The sequence below is a fragment of the Malurus melanocephalus genome, unplaced genomic scaffold (genome assembly GCF_030028575.1).
Source record: "Malurus melanocephalus ecotype Western Australia unplaced genomic scaffold, MMel_1.1 scaffold_193, whole genome shotgun sequence".
NCBI classification, from domain to species: domain Eukaryota; kingdom Metazoa; phylum Chordata; class Aves; order Passeriformes; family Maluridae; genus Malurus; species Malurus melanocephalus.
This window is the reverse complement of record NW_026623425.1, coordinates 481926-500566: the sequence shown is the minus strand read 5'-3', so window position 1 is coordinate 500566 and position 18641 is coordinate 481926. Positions and strand designations below refer to the sequence as shown.

The following is an 18641-nucleotide window of genomic DNA, read 5'->3' as shown; positions in this document are numbered from 1 at the left end:
CTATGATTGCAAATCATTTTCTCCCATTTTGGTTTTGTTTTTGTGGCTTGTTTTTACTGGGGGCATTTCTTTTTTTTTTTGCTTTTATCTATTTATTTTCAACTGTTCTCCTTAAGAAAAACGTGGACTGAATATCATCACAGATTTTCTTCAAGTAAAATCTTTCAGAATGCAAAATAGTTTCTCCAGCAGAGAGAAAAAAGACTTTGGTTGGGATATTTAGAGTAAAGCCAGCAAGCTGCAGAAAAAAGGGAGTGTTTCAGAATAGCAGAAAGGTGGAAGAAGAGCACAACCCATCCCTGTCTGTATCCTGAAATGCAGCAATTCTCCAGCACAGGGCACTGGCTGTAAGCACAGAGCAAGGCAYGGGTATTTTTCTGGAGTATTTTATGTCAGTGAAGCATTTAATTGGTAAGAGGCTGTGTGGGTAGAGTTTGGTATCTAACAGCAGGAACACAGCTGCTCTCTCCTGYCCCAGCCTCCCTCCTATCCTGACCATCTCTAAAGCCTTCAGCCATTTACTTCCCTGACACTCAGCTCTGCTGCATCTGCCTTTGTTTTCTTTTTTTTTTTTTTTCCCAAATGGAAAGGAGAGAAAAAAAGTCAGCTGGGAATATTTAACGAAGCTTGAAAAAGACGTAACGTGGTCTGCTCCCCACCTTCAGATTAACAAAGCAGATTTTGTGCAAAGGAGAGTGGAAAAAACCCTACCAGTGAGTGAGGCAGCTGGGGCATGTGGATCACATTACAAACCAAGGGCTTGTTTTACAGCCATTGTCACATGTCACATTGATAAGCTGAACTATGGCAAAAAAAAAAAACTCCTCGCAGAGCCAATGATCTCTAAGATCAGACAGACTCTCTTTACCTAATATATGCAGCTAAATATGTGTGCTCCCTACATCTGCCATAGCAACAAGGAGAGAACGAGGAATTAACTGCATTAATAAAAAAAAAATTGAAGGGACTCCTGTATGGTACAACAGAACGTGAGAAACCTCTCGGCATCAAAGCAAACGCGACAAAAGCACAGAGAATTATTTCAGAGCAAATCATTGAAACCAGCTGATTACCTGAGCTTGCACATCCCTGCTGTAGGGAATCCTGTAATGATGTCACAGAGTGAAGGACTAGATAAGAGAGGAGAGGAAAATCAGGGAACAATAAAAGGAGATGCCAAACCACAAACTAAACAGTAAGCAGGCTCAACAAATAGCAAAGTGATGATCTGGGCAAGGGCTCGCTGCTCAGTTACCTCAGCGGCACAGAAAGGCACGAGCAAGGCCAGGCTCCAGCCTGGCTCTTCTGTGTCAATAGGAATTAGGGGAAGAGACAGCCACAATAAAAGTGTCATTGCAACCCAGCATTCCCCCTTTAAAGCTCAGTTTTTCCAGCTCACCTCCTGAGACAGCAATCGATATTCTCCCTGGAACAATCCAAATCCCCCGTGCAACCCTAGGAAACAGCGCGCAACATTTTCCAGCTCTTTGGCCAAAATTTTTGGGATTGCGTGTCATATTCATGCCTAGATAATATCACCCTAATTAGGAGCTCGATAACTGCTGCTTATCAATTGCACATAAACGTTGGTAAACATTCCCAGTGCCTTCCCTTAGGGACTGGCTGGGCTGCCAGGGTGGATGCTGCCACTTCCATAACGCCTGGACCAGTACTGGTGCAAGGCTGGCTTACTGCGAATTTAAAGAAAAAAATATAAAGAAAATAGAAAAAAAACAAAAGGAAAAAAGGAAAAAAAATCTCTTCCTCCTCAACTCAAACAACATAGTGGAATTTTAATTACCTTGTCCTTGTTGCTGCCCTTGTGCGGGCAGGACACACTGTCCCAGCTCACCATTCAACCAGAGCTGCATACGAATAAATGGTTCTCGGCCTTTTTGGGTCAATTTACTCCATGGCTTTGGCCTGGAGAGCATGTCACTGACACTTCCTTGGGACAGCCCCAATACCTGAAGTGAAGCAACCAAGAAYGGCACGTTAACACACTGGAAGTGGAAATGGGGGGAATTTAAGTCATTTTGGTTTCTTTTACTGTATCGCACAAATTGTTTGTGTAAGGACAATTATAAAAACTGTAAAAATTGGACAATTATAAAAATTGTAAAAATTGGACAATTATAAAAACTGTTTTCTATGGATACTCGGATGAAAATGCTTTTTTTTCCTGCTGTGTTTCCTTCTGAAGGAAGGGGGGCTTTTCCTGCAGGATCTGGGTGGCAGCAGCCCKGTGCGGGATTTGCATGCTTTTCATATTTTGTGTCAAACAGTTTCATCAGTTTTAACAGGAAAAACACCAAGTCCAGGCACACACAGGCAGATGAAACAGGCAATGACTGGCATGTATTTTGTTCTCAAACAAAAATAATTGGGACTTTTGAGACTAGGCCTATATTTGGTTGATTTTTGGGGAATGAATTATAACGATGTGTGTTTTCACCTGTAGCAGCGGCTGCTCCACATAAGTAAATATTTAAGGATACAGCTGACTGCAAGGGGGGAGAACTTCAGACAGGCAGAATGCTATTACTTTCCTGGAATTCAGCACAGGTACAAGAGTTAAAAATCACACTTAATGAAAGCTGCCATGGGATCTTTAATGACCCYGAGAGGTCAGACTTTTCATTTTACATCTTAGTGRGAAGGTAATAGTGCGATGCCAACTCCTATTACAGTTTTATATTGATTCAAATCTTTACAGGAAGAAGAAATAGCAAATGTCCAGCACTTTTTACAGTCTGGGAGGGGTTTTCTGGTGGTTAGGGACCCTCAAAATCCCACGTGCTCAGTGCTTAGGGCCYGCAACGTGAGAACTTCAGGGAGCCTTATCTGTAATCAAACATTGCTCTAAAACACCTCAGAGCACACTGAGGTACCAAGCACAAGGCACAAGAAATGATGGGAATTCTTGACTTCAGACTAAGGAGAGTTAGGGGATTTTCCATGTGTTTGCTTTAATGCCCTTRTGCACATTTCTAAATAATAACGAAAAAGGAAAAATGCTCTTGTGTCCATAATCTTCACTTGTAACAAAGTTAAGACTCTCCATGACAATGGTATTACTCAAATATTCCACGAATTCATTACATTAACCATGAAATATTGAGTCTCAGCAAAGTTTGCTTCAGCTTTCAAGGCTTCTCAACTCGGGGCCCCATTCCTAATTCCAAATGGCTGAAGCCAATCCCTGTATAAAAYCCCTGCAATTCCTACCACACAGGGAAGTGAATGTTTTGTGAGCYGAGTTTTGGAAACAGCTCACACAGGGAGCAAAAACATTTTTTCCACGGGACACACGTGGCACATCCCCCTCTGTCAAACTGGCTCWGCACCCATGTGAGGAGCAGAGGGCACAATCACAACACTGGGGTAACAAGAGAGAACCACTTCTTTACCTTTTCCCCAAAGATCCTTTGGCAGATGCCATTCTTTGCTAGCTTTTCCTTGACCTGCCGCGTTAGCTCTATCGTATCCACCTCCTGGTACATATAAATCTCATACTGCTCGGGTGTCAGTGGAGGAACCGAAGGTTTGGATGGCTTGGACAAGGACACGATAGGGGATGAAGGGAGGGGGCTATTTTGTGGTGTCTCACTGCGACTCGCCCCAGTCATGCTCAATTCAGAACTCTGCGAGTACGGAGATTCCGCGTTTGGCCACTCTTTCCAATACTCRGAAGAAGACGGTCCTTGGAGCTGGCTACGATCTGGCCTAGTCTGATTGCTGACCTTTTCTTTTCCACCACTGGCTTCCTCAACTTTTATATCTTCAGGAAGAGCTGCATTTCTTCTCTCATGCTGCACAGTATTCCACCAATGGTCCTTCCAAACACCACCACGTCCCAACTCATTTTTAACATGCCTCAACATACCCTGGGCAGAATCACTTATTCCATGAAGCTCTAAGACAGGTGCCTCCTGAGGCTCCTTTTTGAGCCCAGAGAGGTTCTGCAATGCAGAGATACTGGAATCAGTGACAGATGAATGTTTCTTCAGGGATATGGCCAAAGGAGAATAGCTGGAAACCGAAGACATTGCAGGTGTAGACACTAGTTTGGGGGACAGGATAGAAATGTCAGCTTGAGATAGAGGTGGTGTTTTTAAGGCAGGTTCAAGGGCAGCCTGCTGTGCCTCCATTTCCCGTCGGGCTTGTTGCAGAATGGATCGAATTGCATCATCAGAATTGCCACTGCTAGAGGCAGAAGGCGGCTGAGCCGGCTCAGCTATGAAAAACAACCAAAAGACTAAATGCAACAGAGGAAAAGGCTTTATATTCAACACGTGCTACTGTAAACATTTCCCTGACAGAAAAAAAAAAAAAGAAGGGGGCTGAAATACATTTCTGGATGGGAGGGAGGAGTTTTTGCTAAGCAAAGATTTGCACTTTTCAAAATAAGGTAAGATTTCCAAAGTTCTTCACTGGAAAATTTTGAGAGTTGCCAAAGTGCTGGATGTTTGCACGCACAGACTCAGCTGCACAAGGCTGGGATCACTTGCCCTTCCGCCATTGTAAAAATTTTCAAATAAATGCCTTTGAAAATCAAGCCTTCACCTCTTCCTCCCCCGCCCCCAAGTGGTCAATAACATTTTATAGTTGCATTTACAAAGTTATTTAACCTTTCACTTCACTCTTTTCTCCACAAATGAATTTAACWCGCACTCAGAACTGAACACAGCTGCATTCACCTGGACAGACTATTACAGCATAAATAAGGTGAGACCTTTTAACTTCAAAAACACAACACACAAATTACAACAAAGCCAGAACTTAAGGAAGAGATCATCATTATTTCATTTGACAAACTAAATATGCTCCTGCTTCCTGTTTTCTTGTTCCATGGTCCCAATCACTGAAATAAACAGCTCTACCAGTGCCAGGCTGACACCTGGCCATCACCCTCTCCCTTATCCAAAGCTCTAGGATGGAGCCATGAGTGTTTTCAGCAGAGATAACCCCCAAACGCCCAGCATTCCAGTGGGGAACCAGGGTTTGGATGGTTGTACTGCAGCAGTCGAGGATGAGCAGAGACTGCAACGTGGGTGGGGAATTATCTCTGCAGAGCCAGGAGGTTTTTGCAATGGCATCTGCTTCTATTTGAGTCTGCACTGAGATGCCCAGTGCTGGGAAACCAGCGCCTCTGAAAGCTGCCCAACAGAGAACAGGGCAAGTGCAGCACCAGGTGGGAGCAGGGAACCCCCACACTGCAAGGAGTGGCCTCAAGGTGAAATCAGATTTGAACCACGCTGTGTATCGCTCTAGCAATACTATGGCTCATCTGAATGCATCTCTGAATTTGCCTCCCTGCATTCCTTTCTGTCACGCACTATAAAATACATGAAAAGCTAAGAAACGGGAAGAAAAGACAGTGAGACTCTCTAGGCTGTTTTATCTGCTGGTTTCACAGGGAGTTTTGAGGCTGAATTAATATTTGAAAGGAAGTCTGAGWTTCTCAGATGAAACATGAATAACATTCTTGCAGTTTCCTGCACAAAGCCTGTATTTTTCTCTATGTAATAATTTCTTGTATAAAGTCATATTATTTAGATCATATATTAACTAGTGTTATATATTCTGCCACGAGATTAACTTAAGTTTTCACGCAGAAAGACAACTATCCAAAACTGTAAATCAGTATTTACTTAAAAAAATTAAACAGAAGTATTGCACATGAATTTCTACTTCAGCCCAAYAGCAGTCCTGGGAACTCTTAAAGCTGAGAGGGCTATGGAATACACAGAAATGTTAATTACATGACAGCACACAATAAGAAATTAGACTTCTCTCAGGCTAAGATGGATTTTTGGGAAAGGGAATGTGTTTTGGATTTGCCAGTTCACTCACTGAACATATTCTGTGACCAAWAATAAAGTCATCTAACAGTCAGGACTAAGATGGTCTATGTGAGTACAGGATGTACCATGGTGCTGGGACTGGTAATTGCTGCCTAGAGCGTGACCTTCACCCCAACAAATCCACCCAGCCCCTCTCCCATGCACTTGTGTCCCTGGGGCCTGAGCGAGACAGAAGAGCAGAGAAAGCAGGAGCTGTTCCCTTTCCAAGGAGCAAACTGGGAGAAGAAAGGCTTCTGTAGGGTCTGGATGGCAGCCAGGAGCTCAGAGCTCTGCACAGGGATCAAGGTGTTCAGAAATCCCACAGGGAGAAGGGCASAGCAGAGACCCCACCTCGCTGTAACACGTGTGACCTTAATTTGGAATGGCTCAGAGACAGAAACAACTCCGCTAAATAACAACAAAAAYCTCCAAAAAACACTTCAAAACCTTCACTGAAGGTTTTAAGGATATAATTAACTGACCAGAAAGCTCATGGCAATTGTTTTAATTAAATTCTGCAGTAAAAGGAGGAAGAGACAAAATGAGCCCRTACCTGTTTTCTGTACTTGCAGCTCCCTTTTGGCTTGTTCGAGAATGGATTTGATGGCTTCATCAGAGCCAGACTCCGTGGTTCGGATTCGGGTGGTTATGTTACCTGGGGAGGAAAACACAACCAATGACATCAGGAACACTTTTATTTGGCTGTTTTTGTACCACAAACACTCACTGTACATGATACACGGCCAGCACAACCTGAGGACTTTAACAAAATTTACACCACACAAAAAAAGTATTCAACAAAAGCAAAATATCCTCGTTGTGCCTATCTCTAGCTGCCCTGGATTGCTGAGAACATCAGAGGAAGAACTAGGTGGTCATATATTCCTTTTCTGTAGTAACATATATAAATCTATTCGTTTTCCTTTTCTTTTTGGTTTTTTTTTTTTTTTGAGGGGGAGAGGAAACAGAAGGGAAAAGAACTGGAGGGGAAAGGAAGAAAGCTAAAAACTTAAGCCCAGGAATCAACCTAAAAATGGCATCAGCGGCTAGGCAAAGTAGGATGAGTATACATTAAGCCCAAAACAGAATTAAAAAGTAACTAGATAAAACTAATTTTTAACTTTTCAGAGGTTAATACATTAAAAGAAAGGGTAATTTAAACGCAGATACCATTTGAAGTACTCTCCAGCTAAGAGCTATTACTTGGTTGTTTGGTTTTGCTTTTTTTTTTTTTTTTTCCTTTTTTAACCTCCAAGGGGAAGAAAAGGAGGGAAAACTGAGTGCTACTGCACTTAACTACATTTTCCATTATGAGATTATTGTTTGTAAGCCAGCTAGATAATTTCTGACTGGAGTCAAAATAACTACAGAGTTTTGGCGTACCTGCTTTTGTTTTTCCTACTTTCTGGTCTTACAAAAAGAAAAATTCTRCAACTAATCTATAAGAAAGAAAATGTGCAGACTTCCTGTTCAGTGCTGATTTATGGATCTGATGTTCACTTATCTTGTTTTTTTTTTATATATAATACTGAACTAAGCACCACACTAATTTAGCAGGGTATTAAAGTGGAATTTGTCAGCATGAGTCCCATGAGAAGAAAGAAGTAAAACTAGAGCAGAAGCAGTATGCAATTGATGTTGTAACTGGGCAACTTTCTCCCTCCAAAATCATAAAAATAGCAAAGAGAGCATTTCAATAGATCTGRTGACTTTATAAAGCCACTTCTATCACTTATCTCTTTCTATCTGCGTACGCAGGGAGGACAGGAGTGGAAGAGCTGTCCAAACAGGGTTACGTTAGTACAGCAGCAGCAGAATTAGAAAAAGCAAAGTGTTCATCTAACCCATGGTTTGTTTTATACTTACTGTCTGTTTTTCTATCAGATTCCAGGCCAGAATCAAACTGCACAGTTTTAAGGAAACACACAGCTAAAGCACACTCCACTTCCTAGGGATTTACTGCAAAGAAAAACACCTGCCTGTGACGTACCTTCAGACCCATTTCTTCGTTTCGGTACTTCCTGAAATAGTCTGTTCAGGTTCTGGCCTGGATTCTCTGTTGAAAAACAAGTTTGGTAAGAACAAAACAATCAGGGGATGGTTGCTCTGACATCACGGGCTGTGTGACATGAGGAGCTGGCAGCCTGGCCCTGAGCTCTGCTGGCCCCTCGGGCCCCTGAGCAGGAGGAACTGGCTACTTGGGAAGAAGCRAGGCTGGCTGATTTGTTAATAAAGATTACAGCTATGTTCGGAAAGGAGATTAGACAGATATAAATAAATGTCTAGAGATACCAAAAATGAAGAGGTTAAAGATGGGCAGATAATCCCCTCAAGTACAATCATCAAAAGGAAGAACAGATTATAAATCTAACAGTGTGTGCTTCCAATTAAACAAAATCTAGGAAAACCCTGCCTGTCCTTTCCAATATTTCTTGACTGTAAACAACTTACTTTTTGGTTTCTCTAAATATAAATCTCAGCCTTTAGATGAATCACAATGAAATGCATGTAACTCCTTAAAATCACTGCCTTAAATATGCAAAGCTGCTTTAAACTGGGATTGTGTTTTAATTACTCATCTCATGCATCACCTACCCTATTTTGTCAGAACACTTTGGGGAAAAAACATAATCACAAAAGACACAACAAAAGCCTGGTCTCAGTAAACAACCTCAAATAAAAATACCCGAGTATTTCTGAGTAGCTGCTGACCCTTTTCWCTCCGTATTTAGCTGTGACATGGAGCTGTTGGAAAGTGAGGGCTCTGAGTATCCCTGCTGCTGGCTCCTGCTGACAGGCACCAGCCAGCAGCTAAAAAAAGCATCAGCAGAGCTCCCAACCTGCCTGAGTGCTGCAAAGCAGGGCTGCACTTTCTGCACCTGGCACCTGACTAGGGTGACAGCAGCAGCAGCAACGCACCAATGGCCCCGGATGGGGAAGCTCCCAGCTTGGAACATTGAGAGCTAAGAGGAGAAGGGGGCTGGGGAGCACTTACCTCTCTGTCTGCCCTGGATGCTGCGAAGAGCCAGGATGTTCTGCTCATCCGACAGGAACTGCTTCATCTTATGAAATGGCTCCTTGCCTCTCACAGTCAGTTTATTCCATGGCTTTGGCCGGGCCAGGATCTCACTCACAGACCCTTGTGACAGTCCCAACACATAATGTCCAAATATCCGCTGTCCAATATTGTGCTTGATCAACTGCTCTTTCACCTGACGTGCAATTTCGGCCGTGTCTATCTCCTCGCCTTCAGAGATGCTCCCAGCACTTTCTGACTGGCTGGGAGATGGGGCCATGCCATTTACATCCGGGCTTTGTTGTAATGGACTTTGGGAAGATATGGAGTTTGTGCTGTATGGACCTGTTGGAAAAATCATGCTTGTGCTTCCTGCTTCCTGCATTGCCTTGGAGTAGAAGGACTGCATTAGCTGTCGCTGGAGGAGAGAGTTTAGTGCAAATTTTCCTGTGGAGGCCAGGGGTAAGCTGGGACTCGCCAGGGATGAGCTGAAAAAGTCTTGACTTAAACCCGTTGGTGAGAACTGGTGTGTACCATTAGTATTGGAAGCCTGCTCCCCCGCGTTGCGGAGCAACTGGGAAGGAGGGGAGGCCGGCAAGGTTGCAGGACGCTGACTCTCAGGCTGGTCTTTCCCTTTTCTCCTGGCTGACCCTACAAGGAAGGTCAAACATAATGCATTATGGGGGGTCAAAGAGGGAAAAACCAAGATAAAAAAATGCAAAGTTTGCCCCGCAAAGGGAAAAAGTGCAGATTGACACGGGCCAATGGAGTGGCGGTGGGAGTTTTGATTTTGTTTGTTTTTGGTTAGTTTTCATTTGTTGGTTTTGTTTTTTTTGTGATTTTTATTTTAATTTTTTTTTCCATGATTGAAATTTTTTAAGCCAAACAAGGCCCCCAAAACAAACAACATGCATTTCATGTTTGCACCTTTCTTGTATGTTGCAGCCTGGAGAATCCCCCTTACAGACATTAACACTAGAACAGTTACATGAAGTGCAGTGATACAGTTAAATAAATGCAGTTACAGACAGCAAGTCTCTCTGTTGTCTCTCATTCAAGATATGACTCATTGGACCTGACTGAACCCAAATGCAGCAAACATTTACATTTTGGAACAAACCAATTTGAATAAAGGAATAACCATTAGGTGGATGCACCAAGACCGCTCAGTTAAAACTCATAAAACGCTTCAGAATTCAGTAATCCCATGGCCAGTGGCAACTTTTAACTTTCTTCCAGCTGCAAAAACCATAAGCATTCAAGTGGAATTCCATGACTTGCCATTTAAAAAATGTGCACACAAGATGTAAAAGCCCACATTAGGAAAGCCAAACGGCAAACACTCTTCACTGGAGAGAAARGATTTTGCTTTCCCGAGCTGACCTGCCGGTGGTATATCCAAATGTATCAGACAGGAAGGTTGTGTTCTACATGCAAACATTCTGCACAACACTGTGTGTGGGGTAAGGAGATGAATTTGTTCCCAAAACCAGAAGGCAGCCTCAAACACTGATACAGCCTGTAATGCCTCTTCCTTAACCTTTAGAGACTCCCTAAGTTTGAATTCATTATCCAGCCTATCAAACTACACAAATCCAACGTGCTCCTGTTGCTTCTTAATCCTTCTGCCATGCATTAGCTCAGACACTCAACTCTCACTCAGCCCTCCCTCCCGTCACAGGACAGCAGARGCACCAGAACAGCCAAAATTGGGGTGAACCTACCGCTCAGGTCGCTGTTGCTGATGCGCAGTGTGGCGTTCTCCGACTGCAGCGAGCGGTTCTTCTCCAGCAGCAGCACCTCCAGCGGCTTGGATGCATCCTAAAGGAAACCAAAAGGGGGTGGTTTGTTTCTCCAAGCACTGARAGTCTCACTCAGGCACTAAAAAAGGATTTCAGAAGGAAAAAAGTACAAAAAAAAACCCAACAAGTGCTCGACTGGTCTCTGAAGGCAGCGAGGGAATTTGCCGGGTGTAGATCTGCAGGAATCACTCTGGGCTCTGGTGTGAGCCATGGAAGAGGTTCATTGTTTGATTTTCATTGTAAATAATTCATCAATTCTGCATAATTTTGAGATCKTAACGGAACATTTTGTTAATCCTACTTATTTTTAAATGGTCYTGGCACGCTTTCAGTTTAAAAGCTGTAGACTCCATTTAATCTGATTAAAACAGGAGTTAAGATTATATTATTCCTTCTAGGTCAACTGACCCATGCTAAGCATTTCCTTGACATGCTGCATTTCAGCAGAAACAGTTTATTCAAAAATAACATCAGTCAGAGAAACCTGCTGTTTACCTTCCCCTAAATATCTAACCCTTGATCATTAAAAAAACTCATTGAAAACTAATCCCAGGATATTGATATTCAGTTCGGATTTCAGAAGCAGGAATTTAATTCTTAACCTTTAAACTTAAGTAAGATTAATTTGCTGGAACAGCAGAGCTTTTTCAGTACTTGAAGGTTTGTTTTCTTTTGCAAAAACAAATTTTCAAGGCTAACAAATACTTAAAAATGCTGAAGTCCTTGCTCAGTGTACTGCCTGTACACCAGCTCCAGTATCTTTAAATGACTCAACTTCACAACATTATGGTTTATCCACTCCAGCACAGCTGAAACGTCACTTTGTCCTTGAGCACTTAAATTAACAGGCAAAAAAAAAAAAGTCCAGTTTGGCTTTTTACATACAAAAACATCAGGAAAAACAAGTATCAACCAAGAAGCCTCAACATCAACAGGAAACTGTCGATGCCAACACCAAGGCATTGCAAGACAAATTTTTGTTAAATCAACCGAGCTGCTGAAGTAAGGAAGAGAACAAAAAACAAAAGTAAGTTCAGTACCTGCGCACCAGAGCTTTCAGACGGTGCAAACTCCATGGATTTCAATATACTGTGGAAGGCAGAAAAAAAAAAATTATTTTCTATTTCTCCTTTTCATAACCACTCCACTAATGAGCATTAACATTATCATTTCCTATTCTCCAGCAACACCACGAGTGATGACAACTTTCCTTGCAGTAACACAATCTCCTAATGAATACAGAATAACTCTTCAAACCAGTTATTGGATAAGAAAATTTTCTCGAGCGTCATCTAAATCATTCCATATGCAATCCCACCAGGCCAGTTTAAAGCGTAAATTTAAAGGTTAATAAGGATATAACATTTTAAGCTGTCAGAAACGATATAAATTTATCTGTGAAGCTGGAAGGGTATGAGGAAGTTGTAGCAAAGCAACAAAACAGGAGAATCACCACCACTGTACAGCATTTATAGAATATACAGCAGCTCACCAGCAAGGAAAATATGCACAAATAATCTTCCCAACCATGACAGGCTAAAAGGCAGTTTTTCATTTTAATAACCTCCTCATTCTATGGCAAAGGGAAGACAAAATGGCTCAATATTTCTTAAGAAATATGAAAGATCCAAATATTTATAAGTACATTAGGAGAAGGATCTGATAGTCTCATTGTCAATATTTTATACAAATGGTGAGTGGTCAGAGGACGCCTCCCTTCAAAGGCTTTCAGTTAGAGCTGTGTCGTCTGGCAAACCAGGATCTTAAAGGAATCCAGACTTATTGCTGTGCTTTGCTGGATAATTTTTTTTTTGAATCAGCCTGCTGCAGGCAGGACGTGAACTTCCTCAGACTGAAGCAATAAATGATTTCAGCTTCTTACTGTACAAAGACAACATTCATTTGGTGCAGAAAAACACATAAACACATAGAGATGGTGTTTATGCAGCATTTGTCATGTATAAAGCACCAGGAACTCGGTGAGCAGGGACAATCTGTTTCATTGCGGATTAAACTCTATCAAAGGCTGTGGATCATGTATTGAAAGTTTTGGCTGCCCCATCCCTGGAAGTGTTCAAGGCCAGGTTGGACAGGGCTTGGAGCAGCCTGKGCTAGTGAAAGTGTCTCTGCCCATGTCAGGGGGTGGAACTGGTTGAGCTTTAAGGCCCCTTCCAGTCCAAAACATTCAGTGATTCCATCAAATGTGGAAACTGAGACCAAAAAAAAGGGGCAGATGTCCAGTATTAAGATACAGGCACCAGTTCTGGATGCCATGAGGACTTAGAAAGGCACCCATTAACTGCCTGAACCTGTCCCTGCTAATCCAGAGCTGGATGTGCATTAAGTAACACTCTGGAAGTCAGGTCTCTGGGCCATTCAAGATCACTCAAAGTCACGGCAAATCCAAGGAAAAAAGTMATTCTGAGAAAAGAGACCTCATGTATTTTTTATCTGTGCAAACTCATCGCACAGAGTGTTAATTCTGACAGGCATTTTTAAAAAATAATAACTAATGAAATCTCAAACTTTTGGCAATCACTTCCATGATATTCATTATCACTCAGTGTCACCTCTGCCTGGTTGTTGGGGGGAGCCCTCACCCTACACACAGCACATAAAGTGATGCTGTGAAGATCCTATGTGGGCACAGCAGCTCAGTTAAGTGCAAAACCAACTCTTTGTGGTATCAGTGGGCTCGTGCCAGTCAAGGGGAGAGGCTGTGCACTGATGGTTCGAGGTCTCAGAGATCCTGACATCACACTGACATCACAGGTATGTGACTCAGGTGGCAAATCCCTGCTCAAAGCTTGGGACACCCCTTTGGAGGTGCAGCTCTGCCTCCCAGGACTCCAAGGTGCTGGGGGAGATGAATGCACACAGACTGATCCAGGGAAAACCCAGTCACTGGCAGGTCGCTCTTTCCAYGAATTCTGCAGGGAACGGCCTGTGCAAGGACAGCCAGTCCCAATGCACGTCCCCGTGATGCTCAAACGAGGAGATTCATCTGAATTAACCCCCAGTTTGAACAGCAAATCAGSACCTGGCAATTGTCCCACAGGAAATCCCATTTCAGCTCAGCCCCGCAGTGCCTGTGACCCCACTTACCACATGTGGGTTTGCCTTGCAGAGCAATCCAGCAGCATCCCAATCTCCTTCCTCCTGGATGAGGCTAAACCAGAAAAAGCTGCTCCCTCCCCAAGAAGAGAGTGAGTGGTGCCCTGACCACACTGTGCTGGCCTCAGAACCAGGCATAAACCTATTTATGGTTGTATTTGGTTGTCCACACCACAAATCTGGCTCTAAAGCCTTGATCCTGTCACTGCTCTCCTTGCACAGGTTGAAGCATTTTGGTTCTGAGCACTTGCTGCCAGCTGGGACCTTCAAGAGGGATCCTGATCCCTGCAGCAGCTGCATTTCCAGCGAGCTCAGTGCAGGCAATGTGTATTCAAACCTTGCCTGGAAACCTGCTGACCTCTGCCTAYCTGAAGGGGATTCTTTGCTAACTTAATTAACTTTCTCACAATTTCACAGGTAATTTTCTATACAGTTAGACACAAAACAGACTAAAACTCAACTTGATGGCACCTCTAATTGCCCTAAGAGGAATATTCACTCCAGCATATTCATTTAAAAAAAAAGAATTAAAACTTAAACACGTCAAAAATGACTCTCCAAATGTGTCACTAAAGACACATTTTCCTCATGAATACGAGGAAGCACAACGTTTCTTCTTTGGATTCCAGGAATATCTTTGCCCATGAGATCTTGACTCAATCTGTGGCTCAAGATCAGTTACCTGCTTTTTTTAAAGGAATGATCTTGTGACTTGAATCTGCACATCTGAGAAGACTTGAAAGATCTGACTGTAAAGCAAAGCGTGCATTGGGACAGCTCGACTTTCTGTTCGTCTGATCCCAACTGCAAAGGCAGCAGGGTCAGCGCTGTCGTGCGACTCAAGAGGGAACTGAAAGGACACACAGGGCTCTCAGATCTCAAAAATAGTTTTAAAAGCCACTGGGCACAAAAGCCAAGGCAGAAAGTGAAGAATTCTCCCATCCCAGATCTTCTCATGGGCCCCCTCCAGTTCCTCCAAGGTTAGCAGTTRGCTGATGTTGAGACCTCTCAGCCTAGAATGCCTCAACATCCCAGGGAAGTTTAAGGAAAATACACCAGTGCCAAAACACCTAAAAAATTAATTATCTTCCTGCCTTACTGACAAAATATCTTTTCTCTTGGTGCAGATGTTCTGAGCAGCTCATTTCTGTGAGAGTTTCAGGGCACAAAGCATGTGGAGAAGGATTCAGGGTGAACAGACTTTTCCCAGTCTCATTTATAGCAACAGTCTCACTTCAGATCAGACTGTCTCTGCCAGGGGATGCACATTTAGCCCTTAGCACACCTTTTGTATTAGATGGGAGCACRGGAGTGGTGTGAAGGAGCTGCTTGGAGGATGCAGCATTGCAAACATCCTCAGTGCTCTCTCYGAGGGTTTTAACCCCTGCACCGTCCCACAGGATGGTGATGGACCCCAGGTCCCTTACAGGCAAGCTGGTAACCCACAGATTAGGGATATTAAAGCTGGAACAGCTGGGAGTACAGGGTTAATTTACTGGCACCCAACCAGGGCCACTTCCAAGAGAGTCTCCCATCTATTTCATTGCAGGCTCCCCCTGAGAAGGAATACCACATGAAGCTTCCTGGGTCACAGCTTCCCTCATCTGCCTTCCCACCCCTGCCCTCATGGAAGTCAGCGTTATAAAAAATGAAATATATTTGTAAAAATTGGTATTATCACCAGGAATACAGGGTTTGTATTTACTTACAAATGCAAAGTAAGCTTAAATGGCTTCACTGAGTGCACTGGGCTCTTAATTCTGGCTTTAAAGTCCTGGTCCTGTTGTATTGAACCTTTGCATTAAACCAGGTAGGATTCAAAACCCATTTGTTGTTTCAGCACATTTACATTGAATATCTAATGTAAGAAACTGGAAGGTTGTGGCCTTATTCCCATTCACTGCTTTACATAGGAGGGCATAAACTGGCTGAAATCTGGAACTGTTCCCTTAACTCAGGAGAGGACAGGCATGTATTTACCCCTATAACTAAATTATTTTAAGACCAGGCAATAATCAGGTATAATGACCAAAGAAATGTTCAATTCATTCAATTTAAGTGAAAATTACACCCTTCCATCAGGGTGTGCTGCAGCTGGTGGTGAACCAGAACCTCAGCCAGCGTGGATTGAATAAATCAGCACCAGGGGCTGGGCAGTTGCGGGGCTTGCAAATCCAAACCTGCTTTCCATATTCTCCAGGGACGTGTAAACAAAAGCACATGACTTCCAGCCTCATCTGAAATACCTCATTAAACCAGGGAATGGGGTATTTCAGCCTTTTTAAAACACACACAGAAATGCCAGAATGATGAAAGAAGAGATGGGAGTTTCTCGCAGTTATTTAAACCTTGACACTAAACATATTTCCAGTCAGAAAAGTTCTCTTCTGAACCTGACAGCTTATCTTGTTATAGTTTAAAATGAGGCTCTTTTAAGTCTCTTAAGAAAATCCCTTGAAATAGGAAGAGGTTGTTTGTGGCTTTAGTTTAAAACCACAATATATTAGCAAAAATATACAGTGAAACAAGCCCAGCATTAAACTGTTAAGTGTGCTGAACACTGCCTGGCAGAAGCAGAGAAAAGGTATCATGGCCAAAGGCTCTGCATTCAATTTTTGGTCCATACTACCCTCAGTTGTTGGTTGGAGGTTTTCAAAGAGTGGTCCACCTAAAGCAGCACAGATTTTGAAACTTTTTTCCCTTTGTGGACAATAGTTTCAGCAGCTTTTCTCTATGGACATGTGTTTTGTTTGCTCTTATGATCCTCTGCTGCAACAAAAAGGAGCACTCTCAGATATAGCAGTTCCACTGGTTCTGGATGCAATTTCTGCCAATATTCCCAATTTCCCCGTCTCTGTGGTTTTGACTAAATTCTTCATTGTTCCAAGAACACAGATTTGTGGCTTCATTTAACAAGCACTGTAAAACCAGAGTTTGTGAAAAAAATTATGTAAGCATTTAACACTTACTTTAATTCTTTCTTAACCTCTTCATAATCAGCCTGTCCTTTCAGTTTTTCTTCCAGTTGCTTTAAAAGAGAGAACATASATTTAATTATTTACATTGGTTTTTTTTTAATGCAGGCTTTGAAAATCATCTTCAAATTATTCCATATATACAGCAGCACACAAGTGAGGGTTAATGACTCATACCTAATTTACATATATTAGAAAACAAACTATAACCAATTAAACGTAAACAAAATTATACCTCGCTCATCCTTTGTTTACAGAGTGCCAAGCATGACAGAACTCAGTGGGTCCCAATTTGGCTGTTTGCAATGTCACTGTCATGTGTTCAGTGAAGAGATCGGGGATGCAGGTATTCAAAAAAAAGAAAATGGGGCAGCTGAAATTTTCAGGGAGATTGAGTAAACAAGCAGGATGCTTTGGCGCATTCTGTATCCTTAATAGGATGGTTCTTGATAACCTTATCAATGTGATAAAAAGAACAGACTGAAGAAGCTGTTGTTGACTGAACGCCTTAGGCTCGGCAGGCTCCTACAGCGCCTCGTGCCCCAACAAAACAGCTGCACCAGGAGGATTTACCAACATTCCTGACTGCTCACACCCAGGGATGGAGCACTGAGGCCACCCCAGCAGCTCCTCGCACTCTGCCCCAGCCTCAACAGCTCCTCCTGGGTGTGAGGATACCCCAAAGGCTGAACCAAACCCCCTGCCACAATCCAGAACGCARTGCCACACACTTGGACCTTACCCAGCTCCCAACAACAGTGCTCATCACTACGGGGGAAATGCTTCAGGAGGCCTAAAACAGTGATACATAATTGATGCCGTTATGTTGCTTGCAGAAGCCACATTAATTTCAATCATTTCTTTGCTTAGCGCAGGCACACCTGATCTAAGCAAAGAACAGAACTTACTGGCTTGCAACTTCCATGGATAAATCCAGGCTAGCCCTGCTTCACTTCGTTTTCGGTGTTAAAATTGGCACAGAATCCCAAAGGTCAAGGGAAACAGAAATAACACAAGGACGTATCACCTCAAAGACAGAGAARCTACTTTGAAAAGGAAAGGAATAGATGACATGAAAAAGGAAAATAGGACTTTATGTCCAGGAAAGGCTGCCTTCAGAGAAGAAGGGAATTCAAGATCCTACACCCACTCTGGGGCTGCTTGTTGGATGCAGGAGGAGAGCAGAGGAGATAACTGGGAACCATGATAATTTTAGCAAAGCTGTTTAAAACACAGCCCCACAAAGCTGTGCAGCAGCCCAGCTATGGGGGCATGGAGGCAGGCCAACAAACAGAACTGGGAATCTGTTTCCTGTGGTGTCTTCCCCAGTAAGTCAGCGAGTGGGTATCACTCATTTCAGAGCTGCACAAACCCCAAAATGATGGAACAGAGCACTCACAGCTCTGTGAATCCATGGTTTGAGTCATCTCAGTAATTTAAACGAGTCCTCTCCAGGTAACAGCAGCATGGTGGTGTTTGGGATTTCCAGCCATTCTGCCATTTTTTATAGCATTTCCTATCCAGCCCTTTGTAGCTCTCCCACTGCTGACATTTCTGCCTTGCCATTAGCAGTGCTGTTAATGAGCAGTGACCAAGTGGACACCCATGTCACCAACCCCCAGCTCTCTCAGCATCCTGCCCCTGCTGTTTGACACCACAGCCCAGCATCCTCAGCCGCTGCTGACAAGAGGCACCTCCCGGCAGGAACACCCGGCCCTGCTCCAGCAGCTGCTCAATGAGCAGCCCTTAATGGATCACAGGAGCTGCTGCTCAGTGTGGAATTTGCACTCTAAGGGACACTGATGAAACGAGTGGCCTCTTAAAAAGGTCTCRTGTCCCAGCTTTTGTCATCAGTGGCTCGTGCAGTCGTTCCAATTGTGTTAAAAAG

The 18641-nt window shown here is 43.2% G+C and overlaps 1 protein-coding gene across 7 annotated transcripts in view; it reads right to left on the bottom strand.

Annotated features, from left to right (window-relative positions):
• The window catches only part of CUX1 (cut like homeobox 1), a 269606-nt gene that overhangs the window by 62825 nt on the left and 188140 nt on the right, over positions 1–18641 (bottom strand). Inside the window, exons 12-20 of one of the 7 annotated variants that reach the window (XM_057373313.1) lie at positions 16748–16806; positions 11705–11753; positions 10587–10683; positions 8842–9513; positions 7837–7902; positions 6400–6501; positions 3411–4237; positions 1802–1967; positions 1074–1130 (exon numbers count right to left, since the gene is read on the bottom strand). In XM_057373313.1, the coding sequence (XP_057229296.1) occupies positions 1074–1130; positions 1802–1967; positions 3411–4237; positions 6400–6501; positions 7837–7902; positions 8842–9513; positions 10587–10683; positions 11705–11753; positions 16748–16806 (2095 nt within the window). The remainder of the gene's footprint in view (positions 1–1073; positions 1131–1801; positions 1968–3410; positions 4238–6399; positions 6502–7836; positions 7903–8841; positions 9514–10586; positions 10684–11704; positions 11754–16747; positions 16807–18641) is intronic. The other 6 variants (XM_057373318.1, XM_057373315.1, XM_057373314.1 and 3 more) reach the window with 6 other exon arrangements.